General features: G+C 32.3%; 1 protein-coding gene across 1 annotated transcript in view; it reads left to right on the forward strand.

The window, feature by feature from the left end:
• Positions 1 to 25,671, forward strand: part of Cow (Proteoglycan Cow) — a 129,325-nt gene that overhangs the window by 95,717 nt on the left and 7,937 nt on the right. Inside the window, exons 5-6 of the mRNA XM_018540600.1 lie at positions 6,175 to 6,320; positions 11,226 to 11,383. Coding sequence (XP_018396102.1) covers positions 6,175 to 6,320; positions 11,226 to 11,383 — 304 coding nt within the window. The remainder of the gene's footprint in view (positions 1 to 6,174; positions 6,321 to 11,225; positions 11,384 to 25,671) is intronic.

The raw sequence follows: 25,671 nt of genomic DNA on the forward strand, positions 1-25,671 counted from the left end.
GGTATTTTGTGTGTGTGCGTGTGTGTGTGTATATATATATATATATATATATATATATATATACACATATATAATAGATATAGATGTTAGTCTATATATACATATAAACTAACGCATTTATATAATAATTTTATTATATTTAAAACAACGTAGTTTCTTTTTTTGAGATATTTAATAAGTGAATGTATGAACGGGAAGAATACGTTTTATGAGAATGTATTGATAAGGAATCTGAATTTTAAATATATATTTTATGAAATATTTTACTAACAGCTTTTGATACTTGGACATTTTGGTGTATATCACAATATTGATGTTAGCCACACTTTTTTAATTGCGCGTTGCGTAACAATTGATATGTACGAGAGAGGTATACATTGTTATGGAAAGGCAATTCGAGTGTCAATATCAAACAATTTATTGAGACTGATACATATAAAAATGTAAATGGCTTCGAATCACGAAACACGTGACTGTAAAAGCGTGTTGCACAACATTTTTGTTATGCAATAGGTATTGTTGTTTAAAAGTTTCATACTATCAGAAACTGAAAAGGCTTCTCTTGTCATTTTCTTTTAAAGAACAATTTATTATAAAAATGTTTAAGTTTTTTTATTACAAATAAAATTAAAAATAAAGATACTCTTTCTTGCAGAAAATTTTATAAAAATATCGAGGTTGATTTTTTAGCATGACGCAATATAAATCTAAATGTGTGATGAATGAATGGCTGCATGAAAATAATAAATATACATGTGAGTTTAATGTGCAATATTCTTGAAAGAATAACAATGTCTAGCAACAATGCCTTATGTGTAAAAAACAGTGGACAAATATATGTTCTAGATACAATTGCAATCTTAGTTTGTTACAAAATTTTAGAATTTAATACCATAATTCGAGTAAATAAATATTAATAACGCCAGACATTCTGTAGCAAATAAATTATTTTATATATTTTAGAAAAGATTATTTGAAACATATATCATTGTTTATTTTAAAAAACGTACTTTTATTCCCTTATTGTCAACCGCAGGTTGACAAAAGACGAAAAGAGTATGCGTTTCATCGAGATCGATTTAATTTTGTTATTTATTTAATAAAAAATATATATATATCTCTGTTTATATTTACTTTATTATTTTATATCTAAATTAATTTTTTTATAACAAATAATTTATATTCATAATTGTAACAAGTCAACGAGATAGTTACAAGATACTCTAGAGCATGTAGATATCTTTACAAATCAAAATATTTCTCGTAAATGAGTAAAAATCTCAATTAAATAGTTTTTATTTTAATCTAATTGGTGGTTATAATATAAATAAAAATATGTATATACATATAAGTGCTAAGAATATATATGTATATGTACATACATCTATAATAAATTAATTATAAAGAATTATATGAAAAAGTCACTAACGTTATATACATCAAAAGTTCAACTCAATATTGGATTGCAAAGGATGTAATTTATTTTAATATTATTTTATTTTAATACAGCTTAGGACTAGAGACTCAAGATTTTATACTGAACGATATTGCGTATCCTATGAAGAATATTTCTCAAAGTTTTTATTGACGCTCGCAGATCGTTAGCGTCTGAAGGGTAATATACAGTTCTTCTTTCATTTTATAGTAACTCCACGGATTTTCCACGAGAGAGACCGGGGGATTCTCATAGATTCTGATTTTCCCGTGCTGCCGCTCGTGTCCAGTCGCTTCCTCTCTAAATAAATCGTCCATCCTTTCGCTGAAAATATATTTCCCGTAGGCAGCTGCCGTCGTTTGTTACTTCGAGGGCACGATTGAAACGCAAAGTTTCACATTGGACGTAGGATGGTGATATGGCGGGATGGCCCGAGGTAACTGGCCGGGAAAAGGGATGAGAGCGAGAGGGGTTGTGTAGGGGATTACATTTCGCATTCATGGAATTCCATCGAGGCCGCGTAAATCAAAAGTTCGGGGGCGTATATATAAGCGCGGCGACGGGGAACGGAATAGAACGGAACGGTGTGCGGCGAAATACGCGAGCGGAACCAAGACCGAAGAAAGATCCGCGATTGTTTCCCTCTCCGTATTGCTTACGCATCATCACGTGCCCCAGTCCCGTTTTCTCTGCAATGTCACCGTCGGCATACGCGGGGGGGGGGGGGGGGGGGAGGGAAATCGTGAATGGCGACAATGGTGTGATAACAGTGGACGACGTGTGTTTACGCTACACGTATCGCCGACGAACACATTTCAGATGCGAGACAGATAGGGGAGTTTTATTTGTTCCTCTGGGATTTAAGTTCTTAACTTGCCGATAGCGCCGGCTATCATGAGAAATGGCATAAAAGTTTAAATCTCACCTTTAATTGTACTGAGAAATTTCGAAACGTTTATTTGTTAGAAATATTCATTGATTATAAAATAAAATAATCATTTTATTTATGTAATTATCGCAAAAAAAGACAATATATTTTTTTCTGAGGACAGAAAGAATCGTTTTCTTAATTTTTTGCCGATTATATTTATATTTTATCCATTTTGGAGATTATATTCTAAGCAATTCTAATAAACAAAATCGTGCGCTTAATTTTTTTCAGTTTAAAGGTGTGAGAATTCAAAATAACAGATCAAATATTTTAAATTTCCAGCATAAATTTAAGTTTATAATAATTTTTAATTGATTACTTTTATTTTTATAATTAATTATTGCTGTTACAATATTTATTATATTTTACAAGTACAATATAGTATTCTGTACCTTTTTCTTATTTTATTTTATTAAACTTTTTTAAACGATTTATAATTTGCATGAAAAGGATAAAATTATATTTGTAATTTTACATTTTAATTTTAATTTTTAATATACGCTATGTGTATTAATATCCATACATTTTATCTACTCATATTTTGACTTTTTTAGTATTTTCTATATTATACAAATTTTATTATATATGACTTTCTATCCCCTGAATTCTGATATGGATTATGAATTATCTAAAATAGGCTTTATTTTTAATGTATTGAATTATTTATATCTTTGTAGAATCTTTAACTAAAATATAGAAATAATAGTTGGCCTTCTTGCCAACAATGTATTTTGGTGAATGTATCATTTCTTTACTCATTAAAGAGAAGTAATTTCAGAATCTAACGATGAGTTTATTACAGTATATAATAATTATAAATTGTATTTATAAAACAATTGTATTCGTAAAACAAACAGTCAATCTCATGCTTCAAGATAATTTAACATCGGTAAATAACCCGTATTAATAATCCGTACATTTAATTGATTCGAATCCCAAACGAGAATCCAATTTAATTAATATCAGTATAATCAGCGTCGGTTAATTATATCTTGCTGCACTTCTCGGAGTGAAGTGCACTCTACGTTTTCATTTCGTCGACGATGAATTATATGGGAGGAACTTTCCCAGGCGATTAATTAAACACTGCCTTGCGATATTAATTTTCAATGAATTTTTAATTACACATCGTAATAGCAACTCGTCATGCAAAAGTAGGTAATGCTATTCTCCCCAGCATCCAATTTGTCAAGCACTCTACAACTTTGTCTGTGGAACATCCATTCCTGTGTTTTCAAAATAACTTTTTTATGTCTCCTGCAGCACTGCGATCTTGTTTCGATTGTTGGATTTAGGTACAGGCGGAAGTATCGTTGAGAGGAAGGTAATGGTTTATCCTGAACATCCAAAGTAGACACGATAAAGTTCAAGTGCCACCTGACGAAAGTTTCGAGCTTCTCACAGGCGGCTTCGCTCGGGCGGCCGGGTTTCCCAATATAGAGGGGTGGATTAAAGGTGGATTGGCATGTGCATTACCACCTGCCACGCCTTCCCGCTTTTCCAGTTATACGATTTGTTCCCTCGCTGAATATCCTACCGCGAGAAGAGGACCATCGATGTCTCATTGAATCAAGCGCAATTTAAATCAAACTTTTCCTCAGGGGAAGGGAAGGACCTGCTGTTTAACGATCAATAAATATAGCAGTCTATCAATCAGTGCAAGTACCAGGTGTGATTAGACGAGCTAAGTACACTAAATTTCAATACTTTTATTTTCGTTGCAAAGACAAGTCGCGAGCGTGAACATCTCTTTCAAAAGTTTTCATATAACCATATATTTGATCTGTCGTACTCACGTATGTGTACGCTTTCATTGAAATCTATTTACATCTGTAATATTGTGAACTGACGAATTGATACATATTTACATATTTTTCAGTATTATTATTATTATACGCACAGGAAAAAAACAGTATTTTATTCAGGAAGGACTCTATATCGAGTATTGCTGATTTCTTTTTCTCTTTATATATTCTTCTTTCGTCATTAATCTTTTAGATCTATTCGTTCTCTTTCTGTTGAATACATGCCACGTCTGCCTCTCTGATATTCCCTCACTCACACAATATGTTTGTAAAATATGAAATTTAAGCACCAATGATTGTACGCACTGATGCATGCTCTGAGCATGCATAAACCTCACAATTAATTCGACACGAGCCGAATTTCCGTTTCCGCAAAACTCGGCCGCTCGACAATTGCTGCGACCACGACATCACGTTGAAAATTGCTTTTGAATTATGGAACAATTAATATCGACACGTTATAACGTGGTTCATAATGCGGAAGCTTTCGACGAAGATTGCGCGGGGCTCCCGTTCTCCCCGCAAGGCAAGGTGGACTCGACCACAATAGCGTCAGTAGATACGTTCTCCTTCGAGAATTTGCGGTCGTGCGCAAACGCGTAATTAGTTTAAACCAAGTAACGTGGTAATTAAGCCGGTTTAACTCCTTTATCACAAGGTGAAGCGGACGGCACTGTCTACGTTAGTCTCGTATCTTGGTTATCCCTGCGGTTTTCCCAGTTTATCCGTTCCGTCATATTACACATCTCGGTTTACAAGCGAGGAGTCTCGTGCGAAAAACTTGCCCTAATTTTACGCACGAGCTTCACAGCGAACACAATTTTATCTTTGTCCATATTTAGAATGTGTCTTACGAGCAAGTCTTGGTGAGTTAATTTGTTAACAGTGGATGTAAGTAAGCTAGACGAGGGAGATTCTGATGTATGGATAGATTTGATTTTGATAGTGCAGGAATAAAAACACGATTAACCATTTGAATATAACTGCGAACACAATATTCGCAGATTATGCAATCTTAAAAGAAAAAAAAAAGTGCACAATCAGTCAAAATATTTCCTCTAGTATTATTCTTCTTTTATATCTAGAATTATTCTTTTCTCTCGTCGGTAGAAATTCGGTAGATTTGCCGCGCCGATGGCGAGATTTTTGCGAGGGAATCGGAAGATTCTCTCACACAGTATCGGAATTAACGGGGGAACAAAAGAGGCGAGGCGAGTGCACGCGGCCGTGAAACGCCAGTCGAAGCGAGAGCACGTCGAGAATAATACGTACAATGGTGCGCTTAGACGGCAGCAGGCAAGCAATTCTGGAGATTAAACTCGGCCATATCTGTAATTGACTTCCCAGCACATCCTTGGCTTTTCATTATTCAGCCTCGTGCTGAAGGAGCGAGCAAAACAAAGACTTTTCCAGCCTCTCTCGTCAACTTTCAAGAGCGTTGTTCTGCCGATTAGTATACTTTCCTGCTCAAATCGATGCCTTTGATCTTTATTTCACTCAACTGTAACTTGCTATATGTTCTTGGTTTTTCATCGTCCGTTAATCGCAGCGTAACTAATTCTGTCTTTCCCTTCGATATGTTTGTACAATCCTTTGTTCGCAAACAGATAGTTAACAATTTGTAACGACGTTGTCGTCAAGATAGCTCGCAGTTAGAATGGCCGCAAAGCTTGTAAAGAGCGTATAGCACACCGTCTCCCACGAGGATTCATAAATTTTTATGACAAGTTTTATGAGCTTCATATCAGGGCCTATATGTGAGTACGCGCGGGCCTACGTCATCTCGTTCTCGCCGTTCTCGATATCCAGTGACACGTCGTTTAACAAAATTCACAAGTGGCGCGCACGGCGAGAGAGCATCGAATATCGATATTCTCTCGCGCGAGCAGCCAGCAGTCCGGCCCTTTGTCTCTCACTTGCCAAACTGATCTCTCGAGGAACACGCATGTCGACAGCCAAGCGTCTAGTTTAAAGCCACCGTCGGTGTTTTTCCTGTGTTACAGGTGCCAGGAATGTCCCGTGGTAAAGCCTACATTCCTCTGCGGAAACGACAATCGCACGTATAGCTCACCATGCCGACTCGAGTACCACAATTGCATTCATCATACCTCCGTCCACATCAACTGTAAAGGTTTTTGTCCGTGCAAAGGTAAGAGATATATACGTTTGTCTACGTGTAAATCGGCTTTAAATCGTGATATAATCTCGGACACTGTTTAAAAGGTATGTTCCACTTGATACTCGCAACACTTATGGAATTATTTCATCCTTATTGTTTATCAAATATATTAAACAAAGATAAATAATGTTTTGTGAGCGCCAAATGGAACAAATCCAAAAATATCATTCGTATAGTCCCCGTAAGAAATATACATATAATATTGGAAATGTTATGTCAATATTTATACTTTCTATATAAAAAGGAATATTAATTGCAATGAAATTACATATGAAATGTGTAAATAATATAATTTTTTTATTTTTATTTTAATGCATTTCATTGTAAATAAATTAATGAACTTTATTTATAAAATAACTAATCTTTGCACTATAATAAAACTTTACATAAATTATCTTGAATTCTCAAATTAAAAAAAAATTGAGATCTCATTATTTTTTAAATTGAAGTATTACTCGTATAACAATAAAAAATAGTAAACACAATGAATAAATTATAATATAAAAATAATATTCACATACAACACTCTTTCACACACACATACACACACACACACGCGCACACGCACAAAATATATACACGTAGTTTTATAATATTTATTTTTATATATGTATATAGAAAGTATAAATATTAATGTGTGTAGTTTTTCAATTGTATATATCTTGCGCAGAATACGAGTGATACATATCTTTAATAGTAAGGGGGGCAGGGACTTTAGTTTCAAATAATTTTAAGATTGCATATTATTAAATTTGACAATTCTTCGACTACAAACATTTATACGATTTCTTTTTTTAGTATATTATTATATTTTAGTATATTATTTTCAAGTCTTTTGACTCCTTTTTTTATGATACACATTAATGATTATTTTATAGTAAGACAATTATATTAATATTTGTAATGAAATGTTGGTCCAAATTTTACATATTTATGGCTGACAAAACAGAATATTTTTTATACGAATTAATTATTGGTTTCTGTAATTTATATAATTTACGTTTTTATGTAAAGAGAGAGATAGTTGGATAAAAATGGAGAGAGAGTTTTACAAGATTATGTTCGTTTGGTTGGAAAATTTTTGTGTTTTTCTCAATCATCTTTTCTACGAACGATATTTATGTGATGTGTCAGTCATAAAAAAGTTGATTAAAATATAAAAACTTCATTTCGTGGAAAATGCAATGTGATAAAAATGTATGCTTAAAGTGTATTTGTCCATCACAAAATTTTAAAATATTAATATGTAGAGAGAGAGAGAGAGAGAGAGAGAGAATATATAAAGACATACTATTCGTTATTATGAAATTTTAATTTGTTTCCAAATTTTATTTACATGCACGTTTACTAGAATTCTCTTTCAAAACAATATTAAATTGAATGAATTTATGACATTATTCCCAGTCAAGAGAATTCGATATTTATATATTGTATTTTAAATTATAAATGCAGAACTTGCATCAAAGAACATAGCTTGACCGAATGAATCTAAATAATTCATAAAATTAAGAAAACAAAGGCTTTGTAACAATATTAGTAATAAAATTATAAGAATAATAAGGCTCGATAATAAAATAAATAATTTTAATAAACATCGAGGAGCATACAAGTCTATGCAAACCTTTTTCGTAAAGTAGTTTATTTAAAATTATAGACGTTTCAACCTCTTTTTTATTAGATCATTTTAAATACATTTCGATGACTAAACAGACAGATTATAAATTATGCAACGTCAGTCTCGAATTCGATTACAATTAAAGTGTCAAACTTAAGTATCAAATGGTATATGCATATTACCGCTCATATTGTTATAAAATTATAACTAAAACTGATTGAATTTTATTTTTTGAATAATCTCCGACAAAATCATTATTACTCCATTATTTGTAATATGTTTCAGTTTGTTTTCAATACGATCATGTTACACGAGAAATCGCAAATTCTCTGTGCCAAATATCTGAAATTTTATTCCTTTTCTTTAAAATTATCAGCGCGTTAACGTTAAGTTAATTAATGATGGAAGTCACACTTGTAATAACAATGATCTAAATAATTATTTTGTTATATGTACATATATTATATAATTAGGGAATTCTATTCTCTGTCGAAATTAATACAATATTTAAACATAATTGCATGCAGATAAAGCAGTCTGATAATCTAAAAGAAACCGAGAGCGTATTATAGAAATTTTTTCACACATGACAATTTTTACGACGACACATACAGAGATGACATTCTAACTGAATCGTTAATCACAGAAGTGAAAGCATGTCGGTAACGATTTATAAAAAGCGAGTCTGTGAGATTTAACGCGCAAGATCAATTTGTAAGCATATTCATGTTGGAATATACGTATGTATTGTAAGTTTCACAATGGTGTGTCGCGTTTGCATCGCGATCCGCACCTCGACGACACGTGGACTTTCCATGAATATTCATAATTGGCGGTTAGAACAATAGTGCCGTTGTTGGGCATGCAACGCGATGGGCAAACGTTGAGCGAATCGTGAATCGTCATCGAATTGGAGATCGGACAAGATCAGAACCGATTGAATCGGTGATTCGTCGTCATATGCTTTTAACATATATACACTATGTACATTATATATAACAAGCAAAGAAAATGCATGACTTTATTTTGTCTACATAATTGTTATACTTTATTTCTCAGCGATAACAGATCATTGTGATACGTTGTAGTATTTGATTAGAAATATTTTAAAACAATTTTCATAATATTATATAAAGTTAGACGATATTTTTAATGTTTAATTATTTTTTAATAATTGATATTATATAAAATAGATACAACACATAATTAAAGCTTGCAGTTGCCTGATTAAATATTAGTAATGTATTATTATATTTTAAGTAATTGCTTCTCTATTTATTGATTTAAATTTCTGACAGATATAAATTTTATCCGATAGACATAAATAAAAAAATTAATAAAATACATTTTCGATTAAAGAAAAAAGCCAATTTGTATAATAATTTTTTAATTTTGTGTTTTTTTATGATTAAATTTTGTTAGTATGCATATATTCTAAATAACATATCTAAAAACAACATTTCTACTTAAATCTTTACTAGATAATGAAAAATTTAAATTGTGTTTTTTGCTTGCTATCTATATGTCTCCATGTATATGCAAGAGTATCAGCATATTTTAAATTATAGAAAAGACAAGAATATCAATAATGAAAATATATATAACACGTATGTATTTTGAATAATTTTAATAGTGTCGTCTGTCTTTATTAAAAATTGAAGTCAGCTAGTTTTTCAATATTTATAAAATTAAACTTATAACATAATGTTCTAAAACAGATATATATTTAAGGAGTAAATATATATTTATGGCTGACACGTGAAAACAATTTTGATACAGTTGTTATCTAATGAAAAAATTCTTTAAATGCAAAAATGTGAAGAAATTCCTCTAAAATATTTACAATTGAATAATAAAAATGATAAATAATACAAGAGAAAAGATCTATTTATAAGATTTGTAGTTGTGTTTCGAAAAGTGTTAAATATATTTTAACGTGTTTTATAAAACATGTTTTAGAAAATATTAAATATATACTTTAAAACATAAATATTTTAACGTAACAATCAGGAATGGTGTGCTTATTTTGTAGAAAATTTGTTTCGTGGAAGGTTTAAAGCAACGTAGACAGTAATCTCTGGCTTATGACGCTACGTACAGCGAAGAGAAAAAAATCTGGAATAAACTTTACTCAATGCTCGTTGATATTAATGAATATCAACGAGCGAAGTTTCAATCATCTAAATTTACCGGCTTGTTGGTATATGAGAGTGGTAATTGAATTTTATGAAGTCATATCGGTGTCGCTCGTGTTTTACCGGGAAAATCATAACAATCGTCAATCCTGATTGAGTGCGCGTACTAATTTCGAATGGTATGTTTTTAATCATGGTTAATGAGTAGCGATTGATTCGCAAATACAATTGATTCCAAAGGCGGTTGCATTTTTATCAGCCTGTAACGTCGCGCATGTTGTTTTCATGTTTTAATATGAGGCAATAAAATGTTATCGTGTTCACGATCGAATGGTTTATAACATACGTGCAGAATATCGATTATCAGGTGTGTGGTGACGTTAGGACTATCATGTTTGCGGTCGAATAATCTACTGGAGATTTAGTTGAGCTTGATGAAAAATGACGTGCCGCTGCGCGAGATAAAATGTTTATGCAGAGATCAATCACGAAATTCTCGGATGACATAAATATATGATGAATATGATGCACAATTTTGACAAGTAGTCTATTCTGCGAGGACAAAAAATAAATAAAGACTTGAAAATGATACTAAGTGCAGCCAAGTGTGAAAACGGAGTACAAGAATGCTTCATGACAAATGACACTTCTTGCATGTGTATTTTCTTCTGTCGTTAATTTCTCAGTCGTATATTTTTACTTTTTTTTTTACTATACCTCCTGCTTTTAAATCAGATCCTACCTTAAACACTCGGGCTCTACGACGTAAAGATTTTTCTGTTTTTCTGGCGAAAGAATTATTGACGTACTCCACTTGAAGTCACAGCGTCTCTTCTCTCGCGTCTCGTTCGTGCCGCATTTGACGACAAACCCGAGGACTTCCGTGCGCACATAGCGCGGAAAAATCACTCCCGCCGTCGTGGAAAGTGCCCTGCTGTTAAAAAGCGCAGTCGGCCTTTCGATTTCTGACATGCAATTTGTCGGCAGTCACGCTCGAGTTGATTCGGGCTAACGAACCAAGTATTTTCGACGCGTTGCGCCGCCGGGACGAAATGTAATTTCGCCGCGACTTGCAATCAGCGTGTGCCGCGAGAAGAGTACATTAATCAGAGGTGAATTTTGCAGTTGCTGATCTGCGAATGTACTCGAAGAAGACGCAAATGCAAAGGAAGAAGATGCTCATGGGCAAGATGGGCCGTAACCACGACATCACCCTTACGCCCCGCGACTTCAATTACGACAATCATCACTATCAGTATCTTAAGTACACGAAACATGGCAAGGTAAGTCACATTTGCTTCTTACGCTGCATTTCCGCCACAAACGACGGGAAAAATATTGCACGGTGTCCTTACCTCATAATTGAGTTCTTAAATAGAAATGTGTATTTCTTCTTTTTCCACATTTATTTTCTTGCGTATATTTACATATAACATATTAATACATCAGTGTACTCGTCATTTTTATTAGCACATTTTTCAGAAAGAATGTATATATATGTACTTATAATATATATATATTTATGAATTTATAAAAATAAATTATATAAAAGGATGAATAATTCAAGAGGTGGAATAACAATGTGATATTTAATTGAAATTTTATTTTGTCTATTCATTAAAATAACAATTACTTCGCTTTGTTAACTTTTTAATTGTTACTCTTTGTGTAATTATTATATTCTCTATTGCATGACACTGTTCTTACTTTTTATCTAGATTATAATATATAATATTATAAATTACGTTATTATTTAATCGTATAAATAAACTTTTATTAATATGAAATGCTAATGTAAAATTTATACACAGGAAAGTGAACAAATTATATATTTTTTTAATATTAATTGAACCGAATTGAACGTTAAATTATGACGATGTTTTAACGTTTCGAATGCTAATGAAATTACTTTCGTAAGAAAATCTTAAATTTAGAAAGCAAAAATCGATTATAAATGGATTAGTTGCTCTGTTATATAATAAAAATAAGAAATAAAATATTGTAATTACGTACGTTACAATATTTGAACAACTGTATAAACGTGATACATTTATCTATGGTTATTTAATGAGTAATCAGATATCGTTTAAAATTTGTTCGATATATTTTTAACGTTTTAATATTTTATACGAAAATTGGACGTATGAATTATTAAATTACCAGAAATAATAACGAAAGTTAAAGTGATATTTTTTCGATGATAACTGATGATGTTAGAAACAATTCTACTTTCCGTAAGATTGCATATCTATTATATAGGCAGATTATTTGTAATGTAAGTTGTGATTTATTCGCAAGATTGCAATTTTCAACCAGGCAATACGAAGGTATTTGCTTCTTCGTCGTAGAACCCCATAAAAATGGATTACGGCAAACGCGCTATTTCAGAAGAAACATGAGGTTTCTTTATAGCTTCGTGGTTTGTTCATTACTTTTAACTCTTTACAGATTTGTTAAGTAGCTCTCTCTCTCCTAGTATTACAACTCTTTTAAGTTTTTTATACATACATATTTCCTACGCTGTCATAGTAAACAGCATTATTTTGCAAAATTGTTTTATCTCTCGTAAATCGTTAGAATATATGTTAAAATTAGAAAGTGTTAATTAAATTCAGCTAGCTGAAATTTATGGGTCGACTGACGTCTGACTTCTGGATAGGTATAATACATTTATTTACTAAAGAATTTCGGAGGGCGAAATAGGTTGATTCCACCCCTCCATAGCAAAGAGCAGACAGAAGAGAATACAGATGTACTCTCTGTATTTTTGTTCGTGTTAAGAACAAAGAGTCTACATATCACGTTTACGGTAGTAAAACGAGGCGGGATCCTCCCTCTGTTGTATAAATCACATGGAGCTGCGTTTTCCTAGGTCGCGCCTTCACAATATACTCTCTCACTCGTCGGTGATTATATCGATCCGATCTCAAGAAAGTACTACTTTTGGCGTTTAAAATTACAAGGTCGCAGATTGTATTAAACAAGATTTGTGTTCGATGAGACCCTGCAGTTCTCTTACCAATAGAAGAGCATTCTGAGAAAATTGGCGATTACAGATTCAATTGGTCATTTGTCATAGCACTGGCAAATTCTACTTCACGTTCTTCTGCTGGAGAAAAAAAAATTACAATCAAGTTGGAGATACTTTGCATCTAAAAGCGTAAAAAAACATCACGCTCTGTGTCATAAAGACAATTTAACACATACAACTTTTGTTTTGCGCTCACAGAATGGTTCTTTTAAAAAAAGTGAAAAATAAATTCTAAATTTTTTTTCTAAAAGTATGGAATTAAAGGGCAGTACGTACATAAGTAGACTACAAACAGAAATTTTTCGTAGAAATTCTTTTCGAGATTTTTAGAAAGTTGTACGAGATGCAATCAAACTTTTTTTAATTTAAAAGTAAAAAGTTGGAAGCACTAGCTTGCAATGTTTGCGAAAACAATTCTATTGCCATATTTAAACAAATTAAAATAAAAAATGTAGAAAATACTGTAACTAAATAAAAATATATACTTTTAAAGAAGAGATAAAGTTTGATTATACGTTTCGTAAATAGTTTCCGAAAAAATAAAAGATAGGTAAAGTTACCGGATTTTGGTTTAAACGATATCTCCCTTGTGCACGTTTTCTTGTATTTTTTGATATGTTCAATCATTTGCAAATTTTTATATTTCCAACTGATCTGATGGGAACATGTTGAAAATTGCGCATTAAAAGTAGTATAATTCCATTAAAATTTGATATTTTATTGCGATTTTTAATATTTTTTCATCAATTTAGCTTGAAATTAACATGTGCAAATAATTCTCTCAGCATATCAAAGAAATTAAAAAACATGCGTAAGAAAAATTCCACTTGCTTTGGTCAAAATTAACATATTTTATTTTTGTATTTATATTTGATACATTTAATAAAATAGTCAATTTTAATCTAAGCGATATAGAACCTCTCTTAAGTATGTTTTTTCGTACATTTTAATGTGCTTAATCATTTGCAAATATTATTTTCAATCTAAACTGATAGAAAAATACTGAAATTGCAATCAAAGATCAGATTTCAAAATTATGCTACTTTTAATGTGATTTACAACATGTTTTTATTAGATCAGTTTGAAATAAACGTTTGCAAATGATTCAGAACATCGAAATATAAGAAAATATGCATAAGAAGGATTAATTTAGACCAAAAAGATCCAATAATTTTATTCATCCTTTTTTCCTGAAAACCCGTTTTTTTTTCGTCTATTTCTCTACACTCTTTTAGCATGATTTGAAAAATTTACATTCTCAATTATAAGACTACGCGACAATTTTTGAAACAATTATTTGTTTCTTTTCTCTTCTTACGCTGTAAAAAATAAAATGTTAATTTTAACATTTTTGCATATCTCAGAAAATCTATTCAACATCTTTGAGTTAAAATTAACATTTTATTTTTTACAGTATTTTTAATATATAATTTTTACGTTAGTGTATTTTTTTGACAAAATGCATTAATGTTGCATTAGGTTGCAAATTTTTTTCGTATCGTGTACTTTTCCATACAAATAAAAAATATAAATCTAAATTTAATTTTGATTTTCTCTCGTTTCGTTCCCTTGCTTCTGCAAATGGCTAACACAAAACTGCATACTATTGCTGCAGTATTGTTACGTCAAAATTGATTTGTTTTATTCAAAATTTTTTGGTCGGTACGTTTTATTGATATTGACATAAACGCGTGCAACTTTCCACATCGCTAGTATATATATTTGAAGAGAACTTTCCGATACATGGGACTTGTTTTTTATTGACGTTAGAACGTGCAATTACTTAACACAACTGTTTTTAGTACAGAACATTTTTCTTCCGCTTGGTGTAAAGTACTTACGCGTGTCACATTTAGTATTATTCACCTTCTTTACACGCTTTCCATTCTCGCGATCTTACGATCTCCCTAGGGGAATTTATAAACGCGGCCGCTTGCGCTAAAAAGCAACGTTCAATATTGTAGCTTCCATCGCCTACAGCTCGTGTTGTATCCTTCATCCTGTTACCCGTGCATTACCGTTTCTATCCTGTTCAACAATAAATACAGGATGTATCTTAAACATAAGTTTAAGCTTTGTGTGCAAGAATACACAACGAGGAAAATTCTTGCATGTACTCTTGTATGTACTAAAAAAGAAAATCGCCAAGTGTTCTTTTAAATAAATGTTTCACTAAGTAAATATAATTTTACACAAGCAATTAGTTAAGCTTCAGTTTGTTTACTCAGTAATACTCGGTATTTAAAAGCCATAAAGTATCGCTTTCTATTACTTATACTTTTCTTATAATATTTTTAAAATGTCGGAGAGTCATAAACATGCAATATTTCAAGAATTTCATTAAAATCACATCGTTGAGAAATTTAGAGTTGTCGCTCTTTGATAAGCGACAATCATTGATTTTTGTGATATTTGATGATAAAATATTTAATTTAGATAGTTTTAACAATTGCTGTTTCAAAATTGTCTCGTCTCGATGAAATTTCAAGGAACATATTTTGCATTGAATTCAATTCCGATGTTCCCCCCCTTTCAGGAAGACATGAGATTTATATATAGATAGTATATATTTGGCGACGCGAGGTTTGCGTTTCGATGGGGACAAATATGATCCCGTGACGTTTTCTAAAACGATTTCCATGTTTTGCCGGGTATCAACGTCATGTGGAGGCAGGACCGCGCGAAACGTGGTGCGCGAGAATTTTCCGAAAGCCGGTGACAAATCGATCGGATCGATCCGATTGATTGGCACATTATTTTAATGGCGGTGTGCGTTATAGTCGTGCACGGAGTGAATCGGCGAGCGCATAGAACCCGCTCTAATTTATTTGAACCCGCGTGCCCCGCACGCGCCCCTGCTCAATTATCGCTACACGCCGATGCAAATGCGCGACGATATACGAAATCGAACGCCTGGGGTATATCCGCCCGGGGATACGGCGATCTCGTGAATTAAATTTCGGGTAGCCGTTAACCTCGACCATTTACTCCGCCACGGGAAACACAATTTTAAACTCTCGTTTGCAAATAAACATGGCGCGCTGAGCGTTTCCTCTATATCCTCCCCTTCCGAATAAATTCTTGCCCCCTCCCTCCGAATTACCACAACTAATCCGTAGCTTTGAAAAGAGTTATATTTATATATAACCTTTAGCAAATTGCTCTATATATGCTTCATTTGTCAGAAGAAGCCATGCGATTTTTCAGAATTTTTCACTCGCAGATGCCGCGCGCTGCATTATTATTGAGAGATGGAAACTTCACCAGACATCGATGAGTAATACAGTTTCAAATCTAATTTCGTCCGATCGAGTCGTGCAACTTTTGCCACGGGCCCTCCAATGAATTTCGTCTTCCGATTCTCCGGAGATTCGTTCGTTTCTGATATTAATGACGTAGGATATTTTCAGAATGTTATTTTCTCTCTTTCTCCTCTCACTCTCTGAACATATATGAATATATATGTATATATATTAATATATATGTCGTGGTCAAAGTATCATTTTAGTAAATATATATACATATTACATATACTAATTTCATAAGTAAATGTTGTATTCAGTAGCAATAAAATTTAAACTTTTACTAGTAAACGCATACATTTTCATACTTGATTTAGTAAAAGTATGCACAAGCATCAATTTAAATGAATACTTTTACTAGCACGCTGATGGAGTTACGTGTGCAATGGTGCGTGCTCTGTAGTCACATGCATATGTATTTTATTAAATCTTTGCCTTACTAATGGGTAAGTCTACAATGTACTGAAAATAATAAAAACTGAAAGGATTAGACAGATTCCTGTAGACGCATTAACACAACAAAGCTATATATAACATACTCGAAGGTAATGACATACGTGATTGAAACTAGAATTCTGGTGAAAAATGAACGATTCAGAATTTTGGTTAAATCGCGCAACCTAATTAAATTTACTATATTCTAGTAAATCTAATAGATTTAACCAGAATTCTGGATCGTTTATTTTCCACCAGGATTTCCAGTCAATTCAACCACACATTTTTTTCCGTGATATACTAGGTATATTGCTACGGGTAATGAACATTCATTTATATTTTTTTTTAATTATAGTGCGTTTTAATGTCCAACTCCTCAATGGTTTTTCTCAATTAAAAGTTATTAAAAAAGGCAAGTGGAGAGATTCTATTATATATATCGATGTTTCATAATTCAATAATGGCAAATTTCTATTAATATCTCGATTCTCAGGATAAAAGAATACTTTTTTCTGCCAGATTTGTCCATTTTAGACAAAAAACGCGTCGAATAAGTATATCCTAATATATCATCAATTTTTGAGTTGATCCGACTAAATTGAATAATTATCGTATGCATTTATTAAAATACATATTTTTATTGTGACTCGCAATGTGCTTTTAATATTTTGTAAGAAATGTACACATTATTTAGTTAATGAATACATTTACTATGAATAGCAGGAATTTTTATATTTAGTCAATACTGTTGTTAAAATCTTACATATAACTACTTTATTTAATTTTTGGAAAACCTTTTTGCTTTGGTATTTTAATTTGCGAATTTCGAGACACCGTGTATATACCATATAATCATATGTGACTTGCATTTATAAAGATATATCTGAAATGATGCGACCCACATATGATTTTATGAAAAAAATATTCGCCAACGATAGGAAAGATCCGCCACCGCAAATAGCAGCAAAAATATTCAGCGAAGAATAGCGCCTAACGGAAAAAAAATAAAGGATGCTGAAAGGAGGTACCGGAAATCTGCTCCGCGCTTCAATAGCCAACGGCTAATGGAAATCGCGAATTAACTCACTCTCGAATTAACTTAGATCTCTCTATTAATTGTGCGATTACGTCACGCGTAGCGCGATATATTTGCATTGTGCTGCGCCATAAGTGTTTCTACAATGTTTGTGCATTACGCGTGCGTCCTGCATAAAAATGTCATGGCACTGCGAAGCATGCATTTACTTCCGGCGTTATCTCCCATTTTGGAAGTTTTGTTGGCGGTAAAAGTTAGAGCTCCGGCGCGCCAAACAAAATATCCTTTGTTCGAAGAGAAGGGGGCACATTGCGCGAAGTAGAAAAATCCTCCCGAGTTCACCATCGTCTCGCTCGACAAAAGACTTTCGAATTATCTGACCAAAGCGAGTCTAAATATTTAGACAGGACTTCTTCCGGCCGCGCGCGTGCTCGTAAAAATATTATTCTGCTTTAGACCTGCGCGCGTACCACTTTCGCGATCATTCTTTGATAAAACGTGCAGAGCTTCGTTGTGGCATTATCCTGATTTACGATGCGTACTAATCAGAACTCTACCGTTGACGATAACGCACGTTCAGTCGTCACATTATCATGGCAGCTCTGTAGCGTGATAATTATGCCTTGTATTTCGATGAAATCTGAATGTGATATTTTACCAACAAGCTCTTGAGGATATTACTACAAAGTTATAAACAATAATAATAGTAGTTTGAAATACAATCTTATCTAATCACGCGATATAATATTATAAATTCACGATTTTTTCCCCTATCATTTTGCTGTTAAAAATATCGTAGTTACTTTATTTTTGTTATATATTTTGCTATCCGCTTGTTTATCCGTTTTTGCCAAAATTCTGCCAACGTTATTGATTCCCGTATTTACAGCAGCCGCCTTTCTGCTAATAAAGCTTACAGCAAACATCTCGCATAGTGCTCTTGCACAGTGTTGTTCCTGCTCTCGCACGAATATCTGAAAATATAACGGTGTGCAATGTCATTATCTTTATAACAAGGTGTCGTTTTAATAGAATAGCACTTCTCTCTCAATATGTTATTGTCAATTTTCGAAATAATAGCTTTTCAAACGAATATTCGGATTATATTCGTTATATATAGATATTGTCATTATAGGCATTATTTATTAAATTTAATGGGATATCAATGTAGTACTTTATCGTGCTCTCCTATTAAGTTTATTATATTTCATAAATTAATTTCACAAATTATAAGATTTTATAAAATGTAATTCGATATGTTCCTGTACGCACATGCGCGTACACATTATATATATTTAGGGTAAATAGCTATTTAATTTATTCAGTTCGATCGTATTAGAAGAAACCATATGTAGGACAGCGCCGCTATATATCGTGTTAATTCCCTTCGCTTGAAACTCAAGTTTTACGCAAACCAACTAATTGATCGCGGAGCCAATCTCCGACTGGGAATTTCGTGAGATTACGAAATGAAGCTGAAGGTATTATCGAATGCGTTAATTATTGCGCTTATAATCCAGATTAGCCGCTCCGTGGCCGTTTACATCTGCGTATAAGATGGAGAACCATTACCAATTTGCAGCTGTGTGACAATTTGAGGACGATCATCTAAGTCAAGGGTTAATATTCATTATCGTGTCGACTTTTTGTAATTTAAAGTTAAATTGCGATATGCGAACTTTAAATTAACTTATTATTGGAAAATTTTTTGCAAACTTTGTTCAATATATTGCTGTTATGACAATTAGAAAGAGCAGAAAATATATAATAAAGGAGTTAAATATACATATAAAAAGAAATTAAATATTATCTTTAGGTCGTCTTTTAAAAAGGCAAATATAGTACTGTGAAAATTTTTATCAACTTTATTATTCATATATCTCACATTGTCACTATTTCATCAATCTCTTTTTTATGATTACATAAATTCTGTATTTCAATATTTCTATATGTGATATATCATATTTGTATACACACATAGCGTTTTATATTTTATTAACTATTTAACTATGATGTGAATCTTGACATAACTTTTTTTGGTTTTCTCATACCGCAATTTATAAATATTTTTGTGACTGGTTTTATTGGATATACGTGAAAGATGTTGACAGAGCAATATTTTTTATATAATATTGTAGTTCTCTGTATTTTATATATCGTTGTGTTAAGAGTGACGGAAAATAAAGGGGAAACTAAATATCGTTTTTAAAAAAAGAAAAATTTTGAAGTAATTTTTTTATCTAACTTCTCTTTCACACATTATTCGCATAATGTTGCTATTTTATCGATGTATTTTTTATATGAATTTTTCTGAAGTTTAATATTCCGTGTAATATATATTCTCTTTCTTTCTTTTTTTTTCATATACTAAAAAAGGAATTTTTTTATTTAGTCTTTGTAATTCTTTATCCCACGATCTGTATTTTCTTATGAAACACACGCGAGAGTAAAATGTATTTTTCGAACGATATTTTTATAATTTTATATCTTGTGTTAACATCTCGTTAAAATGATATGTAATAATCGATAATGGAATAATTTATATAGACTTCTTTCAGTATATCTATATATAATTTTATCTTCTCGAGTCTTCGTCAATTACATTCACATCTTCGTTTGTAAATATCACAAATCTAAAAATCTCTTTAGATAGATCGAATTGGTTCGTGACGGAGCCGTATATTGACACCATCACGCTCGGATCTCGCAATCTTGCATTCCTATGATATGTGAGTTCGAAAGATAAAGAGATTCGTAATACTACGATGTTCTCTGATCCAGAGAGAATTAACTTTGCAACTTCACCAGATATTCCAGACTGTATCAGTTACATCTCTCGCGCTTTGTAACATTTGCTCAGCCGTGAATATCGGATTAAAGCTTCGTTACGCCACGATAAATTAGTTTAGACGAGCATGCCGTTAACGTACGCGAGGGGTTCGAAGATAGCGCCGCCGGTTGACCTTTCCTTGGCTCGCGTTGTGTAACACGTACGACGTAACTTCTACGTTCGTAATATTGACTCCAAATACGGTTTCAGCGCCAAGTTGCTTGGGAAAGGTACACACCTTGTTATTTTATAGCACCTCCATAATTCTGTTTTACTTAAATTGCTTTGTTGTTTTTCATATATACATTTTAACATGTAAATTAAGATCTTTGTCTTGAATTATACATATTACAGAATCGTAGTGTATTATTTGAGCCAACTGTCCACAAGATTATTTATTATACAAGCACACATATTTATGATTATTGGACATTTGCGTTAACGTCCATGTTGCGCAGACCTCTTTTTAAAACATTATTACTGCATTGTTCAGTCTTCTTTATTCTTTGGTAATTATGAGCTTTTTTAACTTTTTCAAATTCATTATTATTATAACGTGCTTTAATTATTCCTGCTCTTTCCGTTATAATATGCTCGTTGGAAAGTTTCAGAGAATTACAAATTTCAAATTATATATGGTTTAATTACTAGATAATGTATTTTGTAAATGAAATACATTTTGATTTTTAATATCGCCAACTTAAGATATTAATTTAGGAGCATTGACGACTTAAATTAAATTTGATACTACAGATTTAGTGATGAAGAAAAGTTGTAACACGAAACCACAAGAATATCATTTTCATGAAAAACTAATATAGATATCTAAATCTGAATATTTCTTAAGCAAATCGTCCGCTAACCTCATCCAACGACGAAATTGTCGTCGTGAGCTTTGAAATATTTATCAGATCCCGACCGTCATTAGATTCGACCGCGGATCGACTTAGGCTCGTAAGTACGTCATCGTGAATGCCGTGACGTATTCTACTCGGGCGTTGTGCGAGTCTTGCGCCGCGTTCGCGCAAGGTAACGTTATTATACGGTTCCTCGTCTGGCGACGCTCTCTTCCTCGATCGATGGAAAGACGCTTCGTCTGGGCTGCTCGAAAATACGAGAGAGAGTGAGAGAGAGAGAGAGAGAGAGAGAGAGAGAGAGAGAGAACGAGAGAGCCACCGCCATGGGGGTATAGTCCGACCAATGAGACGCGAGCCGTGCGCTCGAGGGATATTCGTCGAGGTCGTAAAGAGGCCGACATTTAGATTTCTTCACTTTTACGGGACGAGAAGAGAGAAGGATCAGAATCAATTCTTATTTCAGGCCCTTGAGCTAATAAGAGATGCTGGGATTGCCGCGGCCCTCAAAGATAACCGCGCTTCAAGATCCACTCCCTTGGCATATTGATCTTAGGGATATGCGCTTTTGAGAGTTGAATGTGATCCTGATAGCGCTGCTATCAATTTTCTCCCTCTTTCTTGTCGCGATTTTTTTCTTTATCGTAATTTTGTGAAAAAGTGTTGGTTTGTTGAGATTTTCGTTTTTATCGTGCAAACGTGATGATGTCTCAGTTCAATTGTCATTCCAACACATTCTACATATGTCGAATTTCCTGATAAAACATCACAAGATAAGAATGAGAGTAGGAAATGCGAGATACTCCATTAAGTCTATCTTAGATTTATATGGTCGCGTCCGATCAAAGATGGAATCCTATATTTATAATTCAATAACGTCAATTAATTAACATCATTAATATCAATTTAATAAGTAATTAGAGAAATAAGCATTTATACAATGACTTTTGGAAACTTTGGCGATACGTTTAAGTATTTAATTTGATGGTATTTTAAACAACGCATATTTTTTGCGTCATTACTCTTATTACGCTTATTGAATTCGAGACCGCATGTATTACGCGAAACAAACACAATCATGTTAAGCTAGCGTAAGATATTACGCTTCTTGAAAAGTGTGTCTCAGGAAATTAACACTCGCACAAAGCAAGAGAAGAATATTCAGATATAATAGACTTTGTCAAAAGTCGCGTACGTTCTCTGGACACTACTACATATAATTCTTTGGTAAATTCATGACCGACTTTACCTCGGCAAAAATTTAATTGCTTTTTCACTCTTTTTCTCTTTTTTCCAAATTTTATGCAGTGATGACGAAATTTTCAATTAAAACTCCGTTAATTGTGCATTTAAAATTTGCTCAGAAAAATTGTATTAGCTGTTTCTCTCATTAATTGAGATGATTTCACTAAATTCTTATTTGATATTCTTCTTCGTTTAGAATTATTTATTTATTTGTGAAATAGTTTACAATTTCCTAATATGAGAGAAAATATTTATTTATTATACCTAGCTTTTGTTAAAGCAAAATTAAAGAATGTTTGTGAACATGTTTTTCATGAAATTTTAATCAATTCTATATCATTTGAAACTTTTATCGTGTGATATCGTTATTTAAAAAATATTTTATGATATATTTATTCGCGCGTACAGATTTCGAAACAAATATAAAAAAACAATCTCGTATTGTATTACTTTAGTAATCCCCATCCACTTTAGAACTAACGTTATTTTCATGAACATTAAATACCGTATTTATAGAAATATTTTAAGTAGAACGGCTAATTAAGCAACCTTTATACAAGCTGTTATAAAGCTTACACTATGATAGAATTGCTTTAGAACATTGCTTAAAAAAATTTGAGTTTCGAAATTATTTTATATTTATATTAATAAGAAAAAAAAGACAAGCATCATAAAGACAGATTTATTATTTAAGCATCTTAGCTTAGAAGCGACGTTAATTGAACAATCACATAATAATTTTATTTTTAATGCATGAAAATAAAAAAGCGCACGTATTCGGTCGTTGACACCTTGGCACAGATTATCATATTCAACGTAGTTAGCAATAGTCTTCGTTTCTGTACTGTCTTACGCAAGCATAGACGTGTCCATACATTTCAGTTACTGACAATGCATGTACCAACTTCCAACTTGTCACTTGGCTCAACTAGTCGTGTTTCTACCCTACTTGATGAGAAAGTGGAACTTGAAAGTGCACATATATAGAATATCCCATATATGTGCACAGGAATTAACATTATTTCTTTAAATTGTGAATTCTTTTACTACTATTTATAAAATAAATCCTGCCCCTGATATTAACAAAATGTTATTTATTATATTTAATTTAAAAAATATTCTATAACATAATTTATAATTTTATACAACTATATTTATTTAAAACAACTTTTTAATAAAGTTATACATATTATAACAATTATGTACAAAAAAATGTTGACCATCAAAATTTCTGTAAGACACGATTCTACAGTAACGATTTGGGACACTCCGAATATCATAGAAATCTAAACGAGATTAAAATTGTTCGAATCCGAGATGGGAATCATGCAAACATACGAAATTTCTAGATATCTCAAAGACGCTTGACATTACCTTTCCGAGGAAAGGAATTAGTGCTTTTGTTACGCAAAATGAAACGAGCCACAAACGCAACGAGAGATTCCATGCGCAGTGGACTGCAGTTTAAAAATGGAATTCATCTGGAAGCCGCTCTCCCCGCAAGCTGCTGCCTAATTATTAATTACGCCTGGCGTCGTATATCAGCTCTTTATGACAAGTTAACGCGAAACTTTGAGTTGCATCCGGCGCGTAATTAAACCGGGTTCAATAAAATTACACCGCCTTGTCTTGGTGTAACGTATCACTGGCCTCGCTGAAATCCCGCATACTTTCGTCGTCTATCGTAATATTATTATTCTACACTGTCTGCATAATTTTCCTTCACGGTTAATCCTTTTCCAAAATGTCTTCTTGCTCCGAAATATATCTTTTATAATAAAAGAGTTATTTTGGAACACAAAGTGTCCTAGAATTGTCGATCATAATTTCAATAACTAATTTCTTGAATTTTTATTCTTTTGAGAACATTTTACGTAACTTTATTATTTATTTCAATCCATTATCATTTATAATATTATGTATATTAATTAAAATTCCGCAGAAATGAAACTTATGTAAAATAAATTGATGGAAATATAGGTATGTTTGTATATTATTCAATATCTTACTTTTTATCTCATTTTATTTAATTTTCATATATCTGATAGAATGTTGTCTTTTCAATTGTTTAAAAACTATTGATGTTTTAATATTGAAGAAGTTTAATAAAAAAAAAATCTCTAAACATAAAATAGAAATTGTATATTAATATATAATTTTTGTACAAAGAAATTGATTAATATTATGAAAAATTAAATTTTATGTAAAATTAAATAAACAAGATACAATTTTATTATTCAGTTACGAGTACATATTTTAGATTTCGTAGATATGCAAAAAATATTTTGTATTTTGATCGATTAAATATTTATAATCTAAAGACTAATCTCTGCAAACAGTTTGATGAAAAAATTACAAAATTATGTAAAATCGGAAATAAGTAGCAATATGTATAACTTCCGAAAGAATTTATTGTACATATAAGACATTGCAATATTTCTTGAGCAAAGCCGAAAATTTTTTCGATTTACGATTTATGCGAAATGGCCGTTTCTGGATTATTCGTCCTCACGTCACACGTCAACGTCAGTCTGGTCATAATTAATCGAACCTAGTCATTGAGGTTTAATGCACGTGCGCGAGTGAGAGTCCGGCGATATGATTAAACGAATTGGCAATCGAGAGATCATTCAACAGTTCCTACCGTCAGGAGGCGCGGTCGGACGGGAATGACAGTAGAGAGCGTTGATTAACGAACTGATTGCAGCTAACGTAATTAATTATTACCTGCGATAGTCTGCGCGTCGCTAGAAATTCCGCGAATAGCTCTAATCAAACACAGTGCACTAATTTTTTAAACATTTATTCGACGAACCAAATGTGAAATTCGTATCATTT

The sequence above is a fragment of the Cyphomyrmex costatus genome, unplaced genomic scaffold (genome assembly GCF_001594065.2).
Source record: "Cyphomyrmex costatus isolate MS0001 unplaced genomic scaffold, Ccosl1.0 scaffold254, whole genome shotgun sequence".
NCBI classification, from domain to species: Eukaryota; Metazoa; Arthropoda; class Insecta; order Hymenoptera; family Formicidae; genus Cyphomyrmex; species Cyphomyrmex costatus.